The sequence below is a fragment of the Mixophyes fleayi genome, chromosome 4 (assembly GCF_038048845.1).
Source record: "Mixophyes fleayi isolate aMixFle1 chromosome 4, aMixFle1.hap1, whole genome shotgun sequence".
Lineage (NCBI taxonomy): Eukaryota > Metazoa > Chordata > Amphibia > Anura > Limnodynastidae > Mixophyes > Mixophyes fleayi.
This window is the reverse complement of record NC_134405.1, coordinates 143,444,332-143,466,971: the sequence shown is the minus strand read 5'-3', so window position 1 is coordinate 143,466,971 and position 22,640 is coordinate 143,444,332. Positions and strand designations below refer to the sequence as shown.

At 41.3% G+C, this 22,640-nt stretch overlaps 1 protein-coding gene across 1 annotated transcript in view; it reads left to right on the top strand.

The window, feature by feature from the left end:
- The window catches only part of UCN3 (urocortin 3), a 460,199-nt gene extending 438,104 nt beyond the window's left edge, over positions 1 to 22,095 (top strand). Inside the window, exon 3 of the mRNA XM_075205257.1 lies at positions 21,179 to 22,095. Within this exon, the coding sequence (XP_075061358.1) occupies positions 21,188 to 21,652 (465 nt within the window). The 5' untranslated portion in view covers positions 21,179 to 21,187 and the 3' untranslated portion in view covers positions 21,653 to 22,095. The remainder of the gene's footprint in view (positions 1 to 21,178) is intronic.
- Positions 22,096 to 22,640: the final 545 nt, after the last annotated feature.

The window sequence follows — 22,640 nt, the reverse complement described above, 5'->3', positions numbered from 1 at the left end:
CTCGGGGCATAGGTTGGAGACTTCTGTGAGAAGACGTGATTGGTGATCTCTGATGGTTCAATGCTACAATGGTGGTTGAAATAATTATTTTTAGCACTAATTTGATCCTACCTATCAGATTTGGTGATAGGTAGGAGCAGAAATAACAGCCCAACTAAGCTCACTGAGTTTTTCAGCCCACAGTAATGTAAAGATGGTGAGCTTGTAGCTCCTTCATCTGCACTAAGCACTTCCACTCTGCATCCCTGGTAGCAGGGGGTGAAGGGGTGGGGGTACCTTTCACCTTCCTCAAAAACTGCCACTGTAATGACAGCTAAAAAGATTTTATTAGATATACATATAGAGGAGGGGGTTGGATGACTACAGGATAAGCTGGGGGATCAGAATAGACAGACTCCATCAGAGTAATATTCGCCTGAGAGGAATCCCAGATGGCATAAGAGCAGAGCAGCTCCCAGGTTTTGTAAATACATTTCTGACTGCATACCTTACAGTTTTTCTAAGATAGACAGGCTAGTAGATAGAGGACACCTAAACCTAAGACCTTGCATTTATTCCATAAGATGTGATCTTCTGAATCCATCTTTCATGTTAGAAGACAAGGCCTCTTCGGTGCCTGAGGAATCTAGCCATATTGCAATTATCAGTGACATATCTGGAGCTAGTCTTTCCAAAATGTGGAAGATCATTGAGGTGACATGTAATTGCAAGAGAACTCCATACATTATTAATGGGGCTTCCCAGTCAAAAGACTTGAAGTACAACACACTTTCCGCTCCTGAGATGACCCACTAAAATATATCTGGCCAAGCAATAAAACAACAATGGCAACTAGCAGGTCATAGCTCCAACTCTCTTACTTTACTCTTTACAGGTATCACTCAAGGGGTTTTCCTCCATTTCTTTGATTATGTTGTGGACAAAGTGGGCTTTGGAATCAATGTATACCTACTAACCACTGAGCGCGGTGGCTCAGTGGTAGCACTTCTGCCTCACAGCGCTGGGGTCATGAGTTCAATTCCCCACCATGGCCTTATCTGGGAGGAGTTTGTATGTTCTCCCTGTGTTTGCGTGGTTTTCCTCCGGGTGCTCTGGTTTTCTCCAACACCCCAAAAACATACTGGTAGGTTAACTGGCTACTATCAAATTGACCCTACTCTGTCTACCTGTGTCTGTGTGTGTTAGGGAATTTAGACTGTAAGCTCTAATGGGGCAGGGACTGATGTGAATGAGTTCTCTGTACAGCGCTGCGGAATCAGTGGCGCTATATAAATAAATGATGATGATGATGATGATTCACTCCCTCTACTGTTATTATCAGAGTTCACATTGCTTGTACTGTTACCAGTCAAACTGGCTGTCTTCCCCAAAATGTTTATTATGTGTTTGTACATTGTTAAAAGTGGTTATCTGTCTTTGGTTGACATACTTTAACTATTGTATGATGTTGGGCATTATTTTTTGGGGGGATTTGTATATGTATGTTATAAGGGAATACAGTATGTCCTGAACTGTAGATATAAGTACAAATGATAGTTATAAAAGTAGCCTCATTGAATGTCAGGGGTTTACATATTCCTTTTAATGGTCATTATTCTGGAGGGAGGCGCTTACACTAAAGTGTTACTTATTTGCAACAGACAAATCCCCCACATCTATTCCACAAGAAATGCACACATATCTTGCATGTAAATGCTATCTACAAAAGTGTAGAACTCCCATTGCAATTAGAGATTCTGTGGCAAAAATATTCCTGTAGAAACTGATCCCAGGACATGGTTTTTATGCTTGTTTTGTAAAATCAATTATGCTTTGTACAAATCGTATCACTGTAAGCTTTATTTGAGGGTTATTGCTTCTTCCTGAGAAAAGTGCTTGGGTTCATTAGTGAAATGTGGAGACTTTATTAAAATCGTACATTCCCGAAATGATATCACAGCCAAAAAGAAGCTTCATAACCCAGAGTTAACAAATTTACCATTACTGGAGGGCTTAAATGATATTTGGAGGTGCCAGCATCCAGAAGAAGAGAGTATGGGGCTGATGCTGATTTGGAAGCATATGCTTAAGTGAAGGTATCTCAAGATGCATCCAGCTCTCCATCAGTAGCATGTATGCCTGGTTTACGTCAGGTGTACGTACACCCAGATACGCTTAAGTCCAACCAGGTCATAAGCACAAGAAAACTTTTTTAACATTTGTTCTGAGAGCGAAAAATTTATTCACTACTAGTTTTGATGTAAATTAATCACCTGTATAATAAAGCCAACATAATATTCTTTCTTACATACGAATGAAAGTAGCAAAAAATATTATTTTAAAATACGCCCACAAAATTATATAATATATGCCCTATAAACGATAAAAGCATTTATCAGCTTCATAGGTGAACTCACAATCAGCCAATCAGAAGCATATAGCTAGCAACCGTCAACATTATCAGTATGTATTAGCACCAACCCTCAGGAACCTCTAATTGATACGGCTACTGACATGTAAATATACTTCTCCAGGCGAGTCTGCACTCAGTTTGCAATTACGTGAAAATGCCCCTACTGTACTTAGTCTGTGTTTGCACCCTTGTTCCCTGCCCCATCCCACCTCTCTAAGTATAGGGAGGTGCAAGTACCAAAACTGCATATGGACGTTGGCTTACAATTTCTTGTGAGCATGCGCAATACAAAATTGCGTATTTAACGCCAACCAAGTTGCATATACTCAACTCAGCATGAATCCTTATATGATTTTCTCCCTTCTCCACCAAGCACACCTGAGATTGAATTTATATTAGTGAGTAGGTAATTGTTAGATTACAAATCAACCATTGCTCTGATTATACAGTCTTACAGCACTCCATCCTATATAATCAACACATCAGAAACATATGACTTTATTGCTCCATCTCCTTATAAAGAAAATAATATATTTTTCATTACGCTAATCGTATTGATTCACACAGAAATACGCTTAATAATCTTTTAATGCAAAAATGAAAATACAAAAGATGTCAATATTTACCCTGTGGTGTTCCCATATGGCCACTATGTGAAGCGGTGGCGGATCTAGAAATTTTTTCTACCCCGGGCGATATAGGAAGGGCGATTTAGGCCCCGCCCCCTTTCTAACTTCTAAGGCTGCCGGTGGCAGGTCCGTTCGGCAGTGATAATGTGCTGTCCGTCCCGCTGCTCTGATTGTGTTTAAAACACAATCAGAGCAGCCCCGATCGCCCCCCCCCCCCCCCTGGATCAGCCACTGATGTGAAGACATTATTTATATGTGCTTCATTTGAGAAAAGACATAGGGGTCTATTTATTATAGGGAGAACCCCCATTTTTCCATAGAAAATAGGTGTTTTCACTAGAGATCTGGCTTCTCCCTATCAATCAAGGGGTTGCTGCTGATACGGCTGGCGTTAGCCCCCAATGAGAAACAGATTTTCTGGGCTTCATCATGCAAAGCATGCCCAGTAATCACTGGGGAGACCTGACAAGCTCACTGCTTATATTTGGCTGTTCCTCTTTAGGGAAACAAGCAATTCTGGCATTGTATTCCCCTCCATCAGCTGGAGTCCTAACATCAGGTTTGCTGCCTAATCAGATTTCAATATTTAATGGCACTTGACAGGCATGCCTCTGGGGACTATTTATTAAGATACTATTAGCGCAAAATAAAGTTTTGAAATTGTTTATAACTAAAGGAATGCAGCAGATATCTCCGATATCTGCTGCGGTTCCAGTGATTTCGGATGCAAAACCAGTCCCATAGATTTCTATGGGGACTGCAGTTTTGCATGATTTAACAAGTTCCGAAAATCAAAGATTTGAATCTGAAGATGGCATTAGCCATTGAAGCCTATGGGCATTCCTTAGGAAGGTAAGGCAAAAAAAGGAGTAAATTTGCTCTTGGACAAACCATGCTACAATGCAAGGAGTGCAAATGAATTTATTATTTTGCACATAAGTTAAATAATGTCTGTTTTTTTTATGTAGCACACAAATATTTGATAGCTTTATTTTTACACTTAAATTTAATGTTGATCTAGGATATGCCCTACCCCAACTTTAAATCTGTTCCCACATTTTAAATTTACCTTCCCCCATCCAATGGAACATGGTTTTGCCGAGGTTCCAAGTTATTCGTTTTGTTTGCTTTACTTTCCTTAATGAATCAGGCCCCACGTGTTTATTCTACAAAATCTGGATGTAGTATTCTCTAAAGTGTTTTATTTTTATGTCAAATCTGTTTTTCTTGGTATTCCTTTGTGTTAATTCAGAGTTTCTCCCTTTGGTATACAGTATATACACATACTAAAGTAACAATAATATCTATACAGAATGATGAGTTAGGACATACTTGCATTGCATTCCAAACTTAATACAACATCAGTATACTGTAAGGTAAGTATAGCTGGCAACGTATCTTTTGAGCCCTATGCCATGCCATGTACACATTTATTTCATTGCTATCCTCTTGTGGACAGGAGGCTTGGGGGCACCCTAGACATTTGTGATCTAAAGTTTGCTGCAAGGACACTCATCCAAGTAGTACAGTGGACTTCTTATGAGTAGCTCCCTTATGGAGGCCTGGTTTGGCCACTTCCCATCCAAATCTCCCAGGTAGAAGAGTGTGAATATTTGGGAATAAATTAGAATGATCTGACGAACTTCACCTTTCTGACACTTACCCTATTTTACTTCTAAAGTATGCTTGATTGCTTCCTGTTACTAAAAATGCAGCTATATTTTTTATCATCCAGGAAATTTCTGCTTATTTTATTATGTTAATTAGTATTCATGAGTATTCTTTAACTGTATTTGGCTTAATTCTAAAAATCTAGATTTGGTGCAACCCTAATCCTCAAGGAATTTGCTCACTGTAGAGCAGATGCCCTTTGTACCTCATGTTACTTATTGTTCTTTCTTTTTTACATCTGTCTTATTCTAGTTCAAAGGTTACCTATTTAGAACTAGTTTGTAAGCTTGCGAGCAGAGCCTTCTCACCTCTTTGTCTGTTTTACCCAGTTTGTTTATTAGTTTACTATGTTTGTCCCCAATTGTAAAGCGCTACGGAATATGTTGGCGCTATATAAATAAATGATGATGATGAGAACTGATTCTTAGTTGTGTCATAAAACACTAAGCCCATTGTTATAATATTTTGTTCAGCTGTCATTAACATACTTTCTGTACACAAAATTCATTCTTTTCTATAACCAAAAGAAGTTTGGCACACACCTGTCACTGGTTGAATACAAAATAAACATGAGGTTTGGGTGACTTTTTATTTTGATTAAGCAACTTTTTCTAAGGTGTGTGTGCGTGTCCACAAGCTCCAGAATTATCAGGCAGCCAATGGAATGCTGGCATAAGTTATTCTACAAGCGCCAACATGTCCAAGCAGTGAATGACTGCTAGGCCTTGCTGAGAATTATAGTTCCACATTAGTATTTAATATATATTTTCACTTTAGATACTTACATACTGTACAACGCAATGCTGGTGTCATGGGCACTAGGAGTCTTTACCCAGGTATCACCAGATGATAGACTTACCAGAGCAGTATAGTTGGTTATATGGTACTCTGGTAGCGGGGTGATCACGGAACAGGAGACAGCAGGTGATAAGAGAATGCTCGAGGAAAGTCTATGACTAGCAGCACTGGTAATAGGTAGATAACTGTACACGAGGAATTGGATGGACAAGGAAACGTGAGGGTAGTCAGTGGTCTGCGTATAGCAAGTTGTACCACTGCTATAGTGAGGAGGAATGTCCAGGAGTAACGAGGAGGTGATGAGAGTCAGCGGTCTGCGTATAGCAAGTTGTACCGCTGTCTGGGTGAAGGAATGGAATCCAGGTGAAGGTATCCGGGGAGTCAGTGGTCTGCGTTAGCAAGTTGTACCACTGCTATGTGAAAGGATACTGGAAACTGGTGACTCAGAAAACAGGGAACAGTGGTCTGCCTCTAGCAAGTTGTACCACTGAAATATATAAGTGAGGAGGAGCACGGGGAGATAAATGCAATGCAGAGTATACACGGGCACACTGAACTTGATCCCACGATGATATGCACACAATAATAATAACTGAGCAGCACTGCACAAATATACAAAGTCACTAGAACTATCCAGGCTAAAAGGTAACACAGTCAAATGATAGCAATAGTCTCAGTGGATAGGAAACTCCGGAGGAGAACAACTCAGTCCAGCTAGATATGCAATACACCAGTACAGTCAATGAGAAGTATGCATACCGTGGTTCAAGAGAGCAGGCTGTCAGAGAGAGGTGCAGGGATATCTGAACGGCTGGAGGCCGGCAGGATGCGAAGTCCCAGGAGGATGGAAGCGGTAACCAAGTAGGTGCAGCGCACGGTAGGTAGACCAGCAAGGATGTAAACAATACTCAGGAAGCAGTAGTATATAGAACTGGACACCTGGAGAACACGGGAGAGTTGAGGCGGTCTAGCTGAGATGAAAGCAGCGGAGCGTTGATCCGATGCAGACAGGCGAGTTGACACAAGCAGGAACACTGTAGAAGCACGGAGACAGCGGATCGGATGGCTGCAGACACGATGAGTACTGGAGGGTTGCGATGAGCAGGACACTGCAGATACACAGAGGCAGCGGATAGGAATCAGCTGGTGCAGTCACGATGAAACACGGGAGAGTTGAGGTGAGCAGGATACTGTAGAAGCATGGAGGCAGCGGATAGGAATCAGCTGGTGCAGTCACGATGAAACACAGGAGCGTTGAAGTGGTTTGGAAACTGTAGAAGCACGGAGGCAGCGGATAGGAATCAGCTGGTGCAGTCACGATGAAACACAGAAGAGTTGAAGTGGTTTGGAAACTGTAGAAGCACAGAGGCAGCGGATAGGAATCAGCTGGTGCAGTCACGATGAAACACAGGAGAGTTGAAGTGGTCTGGAAACCACAAACGAACAACAGGAATCAGCAGGAGCTGAATACACGAGGAAACACAGGAACACCTTCAGAGGCTCATGGGGAATGAGACTCCAAGATCAGGCAACGACGTATTGACCACAGGTGCTTTAAATAGGGAGTGTTGCCTGATCAGCCAATTAACTAAAAGGAACATGTACTGAAGGGTTGAAAGGGCTGCACATGCGCAGACTCTCAGGATGGAGGATGGCCACGGTTCCTAAACACATGAGAAGTAGCACTCACAGTCCGGTGAGTGACAGCTGGTTGTTTCTAGTGGAGTAACATGCACATTTTTTGTGGGCCCAGTTTCCCTAGAGGTTTCAGCACTGTGCTGACTGGGATATGGCTGGTTCACATTATGACACCAAGCTGCAGGCTTCCCTGTTATACTGTGACCAGCCTGGCCTGGCATAGTCTGGTGTTCATTGCAGTCTTTGTAGGCAGAACCCAACTGACGTCCCAATTATTTAACAGTAACGAGCTTAGGCTATATCGCTGGTCTTGATTACTTATTTCAGTGTGTGTGGGGCATACATGTTATCTTATTTATTACTTTTTTCACAGTAAACATATATGCTCATCATCACCATCATCAGCATGTATATTTACTTAGGCCCTTATGTACATGCTCCTAAGAGGCATATCTGGACATGCAGCCAAATCTAACTGGGCCACTTTTTCCAGGGGGCGTGTTACACTTACATGTGCACACCTCCTCTGTTCTCAAGTGTACCTGCTTGCCAATAATCTGCCTCCAGACGTATGGTGCCACAAGTGCAAGTTACTCAAAACTGAACATGCACATCGCATAAAGTACATTTGTAATGGGCAGCAATTGGATTTACGTCCAACTCTAAATCAGGCTCCTGATGTACAGTCTAAAATGTCAAATCATGATGCACTAGTGTAACTCATACTTGCCTACTCTCCCGGAAGTTCCAGGAGGCTCCCGAATTTCGGGGAGTCTTCTCGGACTCCCGAAAGAGGAGGCAACCCTCCCGGATCCCTAAAAAATGCCTAAATTAATAGCATTGAAAATCGGGGGCGGAGCTTAACCACGCCATTAAGCCCTGCCCCGGTATTAAATGCTGTGAATTTATGCAGTTTATAGAGGAGGCGTGGCTTTGGTGACCTGTCCTCCTGGAGGACAGAGTCACAAAGTCGGCAACTATGGTGTAACTAGAAATGCACCTAGATGTGTGGAGAGGAGGACAAATCAGCAGAGAAACATCACTCTCATTAAATAAAATTATGCTTAGTTTACCTTATTTATGGTTTGAAAAATCCTGAGAATGGGCGTCATTAGAGCTGTCTTTATTACATAATGCACTTTTGTGTCTTTAAAGCTTTGCTTTAACTAGGGCAAAGTGCTTATAGAACTAACTACATTGTTACAGGAAGACACAAAAGTGACCCATTACAGGTATAGGATGAAGCCTGTTTACTACCAACTTGAACTGATGCAAAAATCAAGTCATTTTATTGGACTGGAAATCTAATTTCAATATTCATGCTCCACAAACTGAAATCTTGTGTTTGCACTGCTCCACAAAATGAGGCAAGCCAGTGTACTTTTCAAGGAACATTTTCTCCTCCAACATCTTGCTCTGTGTACTCTGCTGGAAGTCTAAGGATACTTGTGCAAATAGATGTGCTTGACACTACTAAGGAGGCTTTATCACTGTGCCTCAGCCATTATGTGTTTTGTAATCTACTTCCAAAGGCTTCTATGTAATCAGTTACATAACTTGAAATGCCTCAGTTAACTCTGAGAAATTCATGTGCTATATAAAATGTTAATTAATATTTTCAGTTAAGTATATTAAAAATGTAAATACTACCAACTAGGACAAATTGGTTATTAGAGTGAGATAGCAGATAAGTAGCTGGTTTAACTAATAATAAAAGGCTAAATATAAGATTGCAATTAAAAGTCTTTACTCCTTAATTTATAGTCATAATTTAAAAAGAACTGCAGTCTGAGTTATAATTATATTGTGCAATTTTATGTATTCAAAGATGAATAGAAACCTATGGTATATAGTGACATGTAGACATTCCTGTATATGCTTAAATTTCTTTTCTGTTAACTATTTTTTTAAATTAAAATTTGTACATAAATAAGCGGAAAAAAGATTTTGAACAGTAAACAATAATACAATAATAAATAGACAAAAAGAAAGAAAAGAACATTAACAATGTATTGTCAATGTACAATTATTAACTTGAATTAATAGAGAGGGTGGGGGAGGAGGAAATGGAAAGGGGGGAATGGAGCATCATCCCCACTAGACTATTATAGTAGGGCCAGGATAAGTTATTATTATATAAAGGGTCAAGTTAGGACACAGTAGTCAGCATTTATATAGTGGTAGTGGTGGGGTAGGCGAATGTAAACCAGGGCTCCCAAATGGATTAAAATTTATATGCTTTTCCTTGCAGTTGAATGGTGATTTTCCCCATAGAGGCGATAAACCAAATGTTATTATTATTATTATTAACATGTTGGAGGAGAGGCGGGCATGGGTCTTTCCAATATTTAGCCATAGAAGCTTTGGCTGCATTTAAAACATGGAAAACAAGTTTGCTGGACTGTGCTCCTAAACCAAGGACAGGGAGACACAAAATTGTAGTATCCAATATCTGTTCAATCATTGCATAGATTTCCCTAAAAAAATCTGATATCTTGGGACAAGGCCAGCAGATATGGATGAAGTCTCCTCTAAACCCACAAACCTGCCAGCATAAGTGGGAAGTGGTTGAGAATATCTTATGCAATTTTGTGGGTACAATGTCGGGTTTAGTATATATATATATATATATATATATATATATATATATGTATATATATATATATATATATATATATATATGTATATATATATATGTATATTACATATTTGTATGACTCTTCTTTGATCAAAGTGGAGATGGAAGTCCTGGAGATCCTATCCTAAATTTTTCTCCATATGTCTTCATCTATCCCAGGTCCCTCTCCCACTCAAGTGCATATCCCAACAAAGGTTCTTCAGTATTAGTCCGGAGTAAATAATGAAGTATATAAATCATGCTCTTCATGTTGGGAGTATAATAACACATGCTCTCAAATGGAGTAAGATTCCAGTTGTAATCTGGGCAAGGACTACATATGTAAGAGCAGATTTGTAAGTATTCCACGACATTGGATTGAGGTATACCATAGTTTTCAAAGAGGGAGTCCCAAGACATCCAGCCCATCCCATCAACAAAACCATAGAGTAACTTAGGTCCCACATTAATGCTCCTCCAAGTATGACTACATAAAGAAGGAGAGCCTGGCAGAAAATCAGGATTGTCCCAGACTGAGTTTATTGGAGAAGATGGCTCTAGAGGAGTTAATGATACGATCTCCAAGATTAACAACTGACCTAAAGAGTTTAGGAGAGTTTATGATTGAAGCTAAACAGATTAAAGGCCTGGTTTGGCCACTTCCCATCCAAATCTCCCAAGCTCAGGGAGGACAGAAACCTCCCGTGGAGCAGAAGGGCACTGCACGACAAGATGTATATGTCCTTCTGCTCCACGGGACGTTACTGTCCTCCCTGATCTTTTTGGATTTCAGAAAAGATAGTAGGAAACGGCTCTTTATTTTGAGAGGAATATAAGGTTGTAATATAAATCCCCAAGTATTTTTTTATTTCAAGAATCAAAATGATCATTTTTTTGCTAAAAGAAGTGTATCATTATCTTGGATATGCAGTGGAAGAGCTTCAGATTTAGAGTAGTTTAATTTATATCCATTTGTATAGATTTGAAAGAGAGGTATGTGAATCAGTTTGAGTGAGCAATATATCATCAGCAAATAGAGATATTTTATAAGTCTCACCTCCTGGGTCTATACCTTCAATATTTGGATTGCGTCTGATGAGGTCTGCTAACGGCTCTATGGTTAATGCAAATATGAGGAGTGATAAAGGACAGCCTTTTCTAGTACCATTTCTTATTTGAACAAGCTCTGAGGCATTACCATGAATTGCTTATGCTTCCATTTCTTGTATGCATACTGTATGTATTTGCTATGGTTACAAACATATACTCTGTATAGCATGGCAGAAGATCTGGAAAAAAAAAGTAAATAGCACACACCACAGTACAATGCAAAACAGGGGACTATAATTGCAATTATAGAGTTTAATACACATTTGAACTCAAGCCTTAAGTTCAAGGCATGGGAAATCATGTTATATATATGACTAATCCCCCATAAGAGCTCATTTGTGCCAGGAGCTCTTAGAAGTTAAAAATGAATAGCGTGGATCTAGGTGAGAGATAAAGTGGATGAATGAGGGATGTTTTGGGGTGTTTTTATTTAATTTATACCATTTATGTACTTATATCTGTGTTTTATTTACATTTTTCTTTGGTGCGCTACAGGTCCCAGTGGTCTCTGGCTGTCAGGACATGCTGGCATTGTGGTTCCCCAAGCACCAGCATGTCTTGGCAGTCATGGATATGGTTGTGCTTATAGTACTACAGGCTCCAGCATGCCCAAACACTTAATAGCATTTTGGGCATGCTGGGACCTGTAGTGCACCAGGGGAAAAATGGTTTTTAACATTTAAACAATTATAATTACCCCATACCCACTGCCCCAGGGGTGTGGGAAGAGTCCTAGTGCTATCAGCACGAGCTGGTTAAAACTAGGGTGGGGGAGGCAAAAAAAAAACAATTTCCCTAGGGAATCTAGCCTGGGGCTGGTTTGGCATTATGACTGGGGGACCCCACGATGCAGGTGGTAATAGTAATAAAACAAGACTCTATTAACAAATAGACAAAGAGATAAGAAGGCCCTGCTCCCATGCTTATAATCTATAGGATCCAGTCACACAGCAATGTCTGTTTGGTGGTCAGAAGTGGATGGGTTGGAAATTTGATAAACAACCTAAACAGTTGAATTTTCTGGGAAAATAGAAGTTTTGTAGGCTATTGTCTTGTGTTAGGAATGGTATCCACTGAGTTGGTGCAGCCAACAAAGAGTCCTGTGATTGGGATAGGGAGTAAGTAATGAGTGTGGATGAAAGGAGCAGAACTTGTCCAGAGTGAAGAGATCGAGTTAGCAGATATTATCGTACAAATGGAGATGTATATTGGTGCAATTTTGTAATTGCAATAGTCAATGTTAGAAATGATCTATGCATGAAATGCATAGATAATTTTTGCAATGTGTGTGATATATGCATATTCTGGACATGTTGCTTAGAGGTATTTAACAGGATTTGGAAACATTGATTAAATGTGGCGAATAAAGGACAGTTCTGAGTCAAGGATGACATGTAGGCAGCAAGCTTGAGGGGCATAGTTTATTGGGTAGTGGGAAGATTATTATCTTATATTTTTAAAGATTGAAATTGAGGGGGGTGAGAGGACATCCAAGGTGAAATGCCAGAAAGAAATTCAGTAATGCGGGCAACACGGATTTGCAAGATCCAAAGAGGACAGACAAATCATCTTCATAGAGGTATTGCTGAAAACAAATGAGTTTATTAATTTTCTAAGAGAGATGGTATAAATAGTGAAGAGCAGAGGGCCTAGAACCGAGCCTTGTGGCACTTCGACTGATAGAGGAAGTGGGGCGAAGGTGAATCCAGAGAAACAAGCACTGAAAGAGCGATTTGATAATTAGGATTTCATAAGATTGTACAAGGGGGTGCATTTGTAATCCTTTCTTTCAGCTGAACAGTAGAAACTAAAGAGAGGAAACTCATTATGTGGAAAAGACAGAAAGAAGATTGCAGTAATCTAGAAGGGAAAGTACAACTGAATGACCTTTTTTAAAAAAAAAAAATTCATGAAGCATGTTTAAATATATATATTACAAGCATAAAGAAAAACAAATGCAGAGTTTATGTACAGTAAAAATAGTAGGAAAAAATAAAAAAACAACAATTTGTACAGTATAAAATGAACACTATTAAGCTAGACTTGTTCTGAATGACCATTTTGTCATTGCAACATCTTACCAGCAGGGGGGTAATATGCAGCAAATAGTCTCATGACCACCAAGCATAAGTCATAATATTAAGCTACTTTGTTTTAGGCTGGATTGTCTATGTGCAATGTTAAATATAGACTAATTTTTTGGGGCTATGGCTCCCAATCTAATATATATAAGCCTAGCGGCGTGTGTTAGTGTGTGTGTGTGTGGAAAAAACTATTTTCTCAGAAAGGGCTCATCCAATTGACCTGAAATTTTGTATACTGACACTATTTGACAAAAAAATTATAATAGTGAAGTCAGTTGACTTCCATCATCCCCCTTCCCCCGTGGGAGGGGTAGTAAAGGCTAAATTTACAAGTTGACGGCTCAAACTCTTGACCGTGTGGGTATTTATTTACCAGAGCCTGTGTTTGGTCATGGACAATTGTATGTCGCATTTTCATGAGTACGGAGAAGCAGTGATGTGAAAGTGCAGGTTATGAATACTGCCCTTCAAGGAAGACTGATTGAGCACAGCGATAAGGTGTTTAGCAGAAACGTTGTGTATCGAGAGGTTTTAGAACAGTAAGACGATGGAGATTAAGGATGTGGCAAAGAAGATGAAGGATGAGGTGATGGAGAAAAATGACGAGGTGGTGACATGTGGACAAAACCACAATAAAAAAGGGCGCTTGCATCGGGAAGTAACGCTCTTCCCCTGAGGAGCCCTGGGCTAGCCCCAAATGCATGACAAGAACCTTTTTAACACCTTAAGTAACTTGATTTTGACTAGAATGCATAAGTATCATGCACGGGTTAACTTGTTTTTAATACATGTTCCTGAGCAATCAGACAGACAGAAAGAGGATTTCAGGACTCATTTATTTTTTTAAACTCGAGTATGACAGACCAGCTACGTGGTAACAAACCCTTATATTTTAATACCATGGAATACATTTTAGCATAAAAACAATGGTTCAAACCGTAACACAACAGTAAGACCATATTGTAGCAATATATGCTAAGGGTATGATAGTGGGATGTTTTGACCAAATGAGAAGAAGAAACAGTTTATGGATATGCCTGCTGAATGTACTGGTATTGTGAGACACAGGATAGTCCATTCAGTCACAATTACAACAGGGATATAAAAATCTGGCTAGAGATATACAAAATTGATTAAACAGGAGTGAGCACTGATGGATCTATCGCTGGAGCAGATTATACAGTTGATATGAGGACTGGGGACAAGGCTGGTCCATCCACTACAGTCAGGGCTGCCAAGAGGAATTCAGGGCCCCGGTACAACAACTTCATAGGCCCCCCAAAAAAAATTGTGCTGCTGCGGAAAAATTGATGTGGGTGTTATCATACTATTTGGGGCATGGCTATGCAGGTGAAAAGTGCTAGGCCACCCTCCTACACAAAAAAACCCTGCATTGTTGTGTACACCATTGACACACGGGTGCAGTGCCCGCTTGCCGATGCGTGACATATGTCCCAGCACTTCTGACTTTCAGGACATCTAGCACCATAGTGTAGTATAGAAAGAATGCAGTGTGTACATAAACAGTTCACAGTCTTGGCCTGCCCCTTAGATTGGGCAGAACAGTCACCAAAAATCGGGATTATCCCACTAGAATCACAACATTTCACACACTGTCCTACCTGTTCTTCTCACTTTCACCACCTGTGGCTGCTGCTTTCTTTAGTTGTGGCTTGTCTAGATCCTGGAATGTTGGGGGCCTAATTTGGAAAAAAAAATGGGTACGTTTAGAAAATTGCAACCAGCCCCAGCGTTAAATCAATAGCACCCATGAGTAATAATTAGGCCTTCCTCCAGCCCCATTAAAATAACAGTATTCCCATTTAATAAATAAACCTATTTCCCTCCCTGCAAACAGCCCCAGCAATAAATTAATAGTATTTACATTTTAGAAATATACCAATTTCCGGCAACCATCACTGCCATTAAATAATTCACACTCACATTTAATAAAGAGACCTCATTCTCCCCAAACTCACCCCCACATTCAATAGCCCCAAACCACCCCATCTTAAATTAATAGTACCCATTATTAAATTACCCCACAATCACCCCACAAACAAAATAGCACCAATTAATTAGCCACCACCTACCTCACACACACTACATTGCCACAAGCCCCCTGTGCCATCACATACACATTACTGTTGCCCCTTATCAAAACCACACTGTGCCACCTTATGATCACACTGCACCATTCATGCTGCCCCCCATTATTCATCACACTGTGCCTTTCTCCCACCCCTTCTTTATCACTCTGTGCCTCTCTCCCCCCTTTCTTTATCACTCTGTGCCTCTCTCTCACCCCTTTCTTTATCACTCTGTGCCTCTCTTTCACCCCTTTATTTATCACTCTGTGCCTCTCTCTCACCCCTTTCTCTATCATGTTGTGCCCCTCTCTCACCCCTTCTTTATCACACTGTGCCTCTCTCTCACCCCTTTCTCTATCATGTTGTGCCCCTCTCTCACCCCTTCTTTATCACACTGTGCCTCTCTCTCACCCCTTTCTCTATCATGTTGTGCCCCTCTCTCACCCCTTCTTTATCACTCTGTGCCTCTCTCTCACCCCTTTCTTTATCACGCTGTGCCTCTCTCTCACCTTTCTTTATCATGCTGTGCCTCTCTCTCACCCCTTTTTCTATCACATTGTGCCCCTCTCTCACCCCTTCTTTATCACTCTGTCCCTTTCTGCTTTCCTCCCCTTGCCTCTCCTTCTCCGCTCCGCTCCTTCATCCTTCACTTACCTTTTATTAGCTTCTTTCCTCTCTTCTCTTCTTTCTTCTGTCTTCTTTCTTCCTTGCTTGGTCCTCTCTGCTCCGCTCCTCACTAAATGTCGGGCGTGACTTGATGACGTCACGCCCGACATTCAGTGTGAATGGAGCAGAGAGCAGAGATTTTCTTTAACTATCCAGCACCCCCCACCTACAAACGAGTCGAAGCTCAACCCCTTCCTTTCCCCCAACCTCCCCCTTCGGGTAAGATATAAAAAAACAAAGAGAACATAAAAAATTAATTGGGATTAAAAGAAAAAATTCGCCAGTGAGGGCACGGGCCCCCTGGCATGCCCAAGCCCAGGTAAATACCCGCCCCCCTCTCGGCAGCCCTGACTACAGGGGCCTCCTCTGTCCTATTTTAAGCATACATGGGGACTACACATTCAAATAAGGAGCATGAAGAGGATATCACAAGAAGAGAAATCTGGGGACAAGCTATTAAAGTAGATGTAACTTCTGAAAAGAATGCATAGTTACAAATGTGTATTATTGATCCGAGCACAATTCTAAAAACATTTTAATGTAAGTGAGAGTTGAGAGGCTGACTGCATTTTCCATTATACGCGCCTTAATGTTGTGACACATTGTAAATATTAGTTAATCTAAAACAAACTGAACATGAAAAACAGAGATTTCAATTTAGTATGTCAGACAAGCTTTGAAGATGGATATATCAAATAACTGGAGCACTGAGAAAATGTAATGCTGAATCTGAGCAGTACCAGAGAGCACCCTGCAAGGCTTGTAAGCTGCTTAGTTCCACATCTAGAACTGATATTTCTCTTCAGCATACTGGCACAGTGCTCTGAGAAACTACACAGGCTGCCAGGAACATAAGCAAGTAAGGTCCAGATCTGAAACAAACACACTGCTTATAGTGCTGGCAGGGTGCTCCAAAGGACTGCACAGAAACTAACCTTATATTTCTTATAGAAAAACAGCACAACAGCTGATCAGGTGCTATCCTCCACCTACATCTCAGACTGGGTCACGGCCTATGAGCAGAGCTGCCATCAGAAAAACTGTGGGGCCCAGTACTATTTAATCTGGCGGCCCCCCCCCCCCTCTCCGGGTCGAGTACTAATTAATCTCATACTTACCAACTTTTTTAAGTTGGTGTCCGGGAGACTCTCTGTAGCAGGGGGGCGGGGCTTCGAAATCGCGGAATTTTGTCCCCGCCCCCGCGACGTAATGACGTAAATAGCGTCATTTGGCAGCGGGGGCAGGGCTAACAACCGCGATTCACCAGGAATCGCGGCGTTTGGGATCTAATTCTGCCCACTTCACTAGGAAGTGGGCACTTCCTAGTGAAGTGGGCAGAATTCGGGAGATTGCCACACTCGCCCGGGAGTCCGGGAGACTCGCAAAATGTGGGAGTCTCCCGGACATTCCGGGAGAGTTGGCAAGTATGATTAATCTGGCGTGGGCCCTCCTCCCGATACATGTGCACCCCTCCGTCTTCGCCATACATGTGCCCCCTATCCCTCATCACAGAACATTCCCCCCCACTGCCTCATCACAGTAAATATTCCCCTCCCCCCACATTAAATGTCCCCCTCTCCCCTCCTCGCAATCACAGTAAATGTTCCCCCCCACAGTTTATGACCCCCCCACAGTTAAGGCCCCCCCAATCACAGTTAAGGTCCCCCTCTCCCCCCTCCCCCTCCACAGTTATGGTCCCCCCCAGGCTCTCCCTCCCCCCCTCAATAAAAGGACTAGCTAATTAACTTACCTTCTCCTCTGCGATGCTGCAGCTTCCGGTCACTGATACACTGGGAGCGCGGCGCGCAGTGGTGACATCACCGCGCCACGCTCCCAGCCTATCAGAGGCAGAGCTGCAGCATCGCGGAGAAGAATGTAAGAAATAAAAGGGGCAGCACGGTCAGTGACTGCGGGGCCCGGATAGTCCAGGGAGTCCGGACAGACGGAGAGGTCTGTCTGGGCCCCCTAGTCTGTTCGGGCCCCTCACAGCAGTACTGGCCGTACCCCCCTGATGGCGGCCCTGCCTATGACTGTGGTCTTTGCCTAAATGTAAATCCATCTGTAGTGATATCATGTCCTGAACACTATTTAGAATTTTTATACATATAGAACAAAATTCATTTGGACTAACAATGAATCTGGTACTTCATGAAGTGAGGAGGATATGCTGGATGGCACCTCATTAAACCTGCTGACAATATAGTGTTATTACGGTGGTAGCGTAGCTTGGATAAATGTGCTATTACCCCTTTTGGGGAATTTATTTAGCACTGATGCCTAACATTGCAATTGTGCACATTTTTGGGTACAGTGGTACCTAACATTGCAGATTTCTGGAGAAATTTGCAATGTTACATCACTGCAGACTGACCCTACAACCATCCCGGAGTCACTCTGACAATTGTATTCCCTCCGTTAAGTTATGTTTTTTCTGTTTATTCACTGAGTGAATCTCTGAATGGAAGGAATGCACATGAACTATTTTGAAAATTGGCCATTAACCACACTTTCTCAGGTTGGCCTAAGGTAACTGAGTCTAGTACTACAATTCCCTGGTGTTTGTTTACCTGAAGGTCTCTTTTAGATATATTAGATTAGCAGATGTTTGAATTAATCTTTATGTACAGTATTGTGGCCCATATGCTACTATACAAATTAAAGGATTATTATTATAATAATAGTGCTCTGCAGTGTCATACAGTGGGGACAACAGAACTTACATAAAACAGGGACATACATGGTAAACAAAATAAATGCAAACATGAAAACAAAGGGTAGGGAGGACCCTGCTCATGAGAGAGCTTACATTCTAAAAGGGCACCGTTGAAATAAGAGGAGTGAGTGTGGCTCAGAGTGGAGACTGGGACACTTGGGAGGGTGAATTAGTGTGTGTAGTATAGGTGAAAGTACAGTAAACTCTAAGAGATTGGCTTCCATGGGCATTTAATGATTTGAAGGCTGTGGGATGTGCATGTAGAGATACCAAGACATTTGGTTGCACAAGATAGTGCAGAAGGAGAGGATGGGAGGAGAACTGGTTGGGTGTCATCATCATAGTGATGGTACTGGAGGCTGAGTGAGCAAATGAATTCCCCAAGAGATGGAATGTACAGTGATAAAAGCAGAGGGTTGAGAGCAGAACCTTTTGGGACCCCAATAGATAGTGGTAGGGGAGGGGAGGATGTGCCAGACGTAGAGACACTAAACAGATAGGTGGAAAGTGAACCAGGAATGAAGTGTGTCACAAAGTCTGATAGAGTGAAGGGTGTGGAGGAGAAGAGGGTGATCAACAGTGTTGAAAGTAGCAGAGAGGTCCAGAAGGAGGATTATAGAAAAGCAACCCTTAGATTTTGATTTAGTAGATCATTGGTCACTTTTCTGAGTTCAGTCTCAGTAGAATGTTTAGGGCGGAAGCCCAACTGAAGAGAACTGAAAATGGAGTGAGAGGAGAACAAGTGAGATAAGCTGTTGTGCACAAGTTGCTCAAGTAGTTTAGAGGCAAAGAAATGGAGAAAAATAGTGCGGTAGTTGGAGAAAGAGGTTGGGTCACAGATTGGTCAGGTAAGTGTTTTTTTAAAGGAGAATGCCAGTTGAAGATGTGATCTAGAGGTGGGTCTGAAGTGGGGGTGGTGCTGCAAAGTTGGGAGGGAGTAGGGTTAAAGGGGCAGGTTGTAGGTTGAGATGATGAAATGAGTGCAAAGATTTCACGTTTAGTTAGAAAATGATCTGAGGGTAGATTGGGGAGTGTAAAAGAAGGTGGGTGAGGTGTGCAGGAATTGGCATTAGGAAACATCATGTGGAATGGTGTTGATTTTGTCTTTGAAGTTGGTAACAAAATCAAGGGCTGTAAGGGACGAATGGGGAGGAGGTACAGGTGGGCAGGGAAGTAAGTTGAAGGTGGCAAACAGACAACAGGATTTAGAAGATTTCCCTCCTTGCTAGTCTACATCAATAATCTGTTTTATTTCCTGCACCCACCACACACCGGCCTACATAAGCAGAAACAAACCTCATACCCACAAATCATCTCCGCATGTACTCGTTCTTGCCCTGCTCCATCTCATTGCTGCCGGCGACATCCAACCCAACCCTATTCCCCGTGCAATCCCCACTATCTGCCTGTGCTCTTGCTCCACCGAAAACAATTTCCCAACAACTTCGACCTTATCCACATATGTTCACTAACTCACTCCCCTTTTCCTGCATACTTTTGAAATAACAAACTAATTTGGTGAAACATGCATTCTACTTTTTGTACACTGCACCTTACAAGTCATACCGCTAGAAACCTCCCTCTCTTATTCTTACTTTGAAGTCCACACTATCCTCTCTACCTTTGTGTTGCTGTCATTTCTCTCTCTCCAGCTTCAGTTTCACCAAATTCCTTGACAACTTTGCAGCTTGGCTCAATTATTTTCTATCCTTTCACCTGTCTACTCTTACACTAGGTGATTTCAATATTCCAATTGACAGCTCCACTATATCTGATGCCAATAAACGTTTTTCAGTTACTTCTGCCTTTTGTCTCTCCCAGTGGACCATCTCTCACCCACTGTCATGCTCCTTTGACCTTGCTTTCTCCTGCTTCTGCTTCATCTCCAGTTTCTCCAATTTGGCCTTCCAGCTCTCTGACCAGTCTCCATTTCCTTCAGCCTTAGCTAATTTCATCCCCTACAGCCAGAGCCACACACACACAGCACCATTAAAATACTGTATGTAATTTACTCAAATTTACTCAGTGACTGTCATTATTCTGACAGTGTAAATGTCAGCCCTTGACCTGCCGAAATGAAAACGTCGCTAATCACAATGCCGACATTAAAAGACCAATACCAACGGCTCTGGCGGCTATACCCCTGACTTGCTGGCATTGATCTTTTAATGTCGGCATTGTGATTGACGACATTGTGAATGTCGCCAATTACACTGACGACATTGTCCACCTGTCAAAACAATGCAAGTGTCAGCATTTAGCTTGCCGACATTTTTATGTAGGCAGGTTAAGAACTGACATTTACACTGTCGGAATTATGTACCCCACCCAATTTACTTATTCTGCATACTATGCAAATTGTGTACACATTTCAGTAAGATACGCTTAAAGCGGACGAAACACTGTTCTTACCCTACTGGACGTAAACCTGAAAAATAAATACAAAGCGGCAGGTCCAGAAAGGAGTCTGCATTATATACTTGTTATCATAAAGGAATCTGTGCTATATACTGGTCATCATAATGCCCATTATTTTAAATCCCTGCCATCAGAATGTGTTTTATTAGCTGATGACTTGTTGTATGTCATAGCATTACGAATTTATATAATTCCTATAAATTATTATTATTATTATTATCTTATCCATGAAAATAATTGCACATAATCTTCCTACATAACAACAGTTGTATGTGTGTACATTTGCTGATAACTATATTTATTTTCTGCACAAATGATGGTTTTATCATCTTTTGCTCTTCTTTACACACAGGGTGGAAGTATGCCGCACACTAGGCTCCTCCTTCTATTGCTCATACTGTGCATGGCCAGGTCCAGTGTTCACTACAACTTTTACAAATCAGAGTCAATTTTCAGCTGTCTGAAGGAAGTCCTTGAGGAGGCCAAGAGGAGAAGTTTAGAAGACAACTCAATTCTCAGTAAGAGGGGCTCTGATTTTGGACTGATTGATAACCTTTTATCCCAAGAGGAAGAGGAGGAAGAAGAAGAGGAGAAAAAGAAAAGGACATTTCCAGCTGCACGTTACAGATATCTGTCACAAGCCCAGGTGAAGGGCAAAGTTTATCAAAACAAGGCAAAAAGTGACCGTCGGACCAAATTCACCCTTTCATTGGATGTGCCAACTAACCTAATGAACATCCTCTTCGACATTGCAAAGGCAAAAAATATGAGGGCAAAGGCTGCAGCAAATGCCCATCTCATGGCCCAAATTGGAAGGCGAAAGTAAGGCTGACTAGGCCCTGCGTGGGTCACAAAGAGGGGTACATAAATTAGCACAGGACTTGTGCCATGACAGTCCCTCCTATCCCACACATGGCCACATCTTGGACCTTTTCTTTGTACAGTACATTGGTATATTCTGAGTCCTTCAAAGCTGCATTTACTTCCCATATCTCTTTTCCCAAGGGGTGATATGTCACCCTCCTTCCCATTTATTTTACATTTTATGATTACAATTATTTTGTTTCTCTCTCTTTCTCTTTCTCTCTCTGTCTTTCACTTTCTAAGTCTCTGAAATCTCTGTGTTTTGGCTTTATCTGATTCCCATGGATTTTATTTGATCTCATTTTTACTTTCTGTTTATTTTTTTCATTTGTAGTTACCATTCCATTACATGGAGATTTTAATGCACAAATTGAAAATTATTAAAAAAAAAATGTTTGCATCTTCCACTGTGATGTTTTTTTTATTAAACAAGTCATTTTTGAAATCTAGAGCTTTCCTCTTTATGTGTTTGGTCTTTTCATGCCATGTGCAAATATAAAAATAATAAAAAGGCAAACATGCTACTGTATACAATTCCCTTTTATTAGTAGACAGTTACCTGCACAAAACTATCTTGATCTTCTGCTATTCAAAATTACAATGTAACTCACCATCCACATTACATGCCACAACATTCTCTTCTCTAAGCCTCCAACACATTCTGTATCGACGAATAGCCTATAATTTCACAAAGAAAATGAGTTTACTGAAACAGTGGGTAAAGATACCAAAGCCCTGCCACAAACCAACTTCGCTTGTGAGTTTTTATCATTTAAGTAGACAAAAGGCGGTGTCTGACTGAGCTATTACTGGTATATATAAATTTAGCACCTAACTATTTATGTAGCACATGTACATTTATAATGTAAAAGCAATAAAGTACAATAAATATGTGTTTGTTTAATGATTTAAGACATGAGGGAAATAAAACGTTTTCTCATACTTTCCTT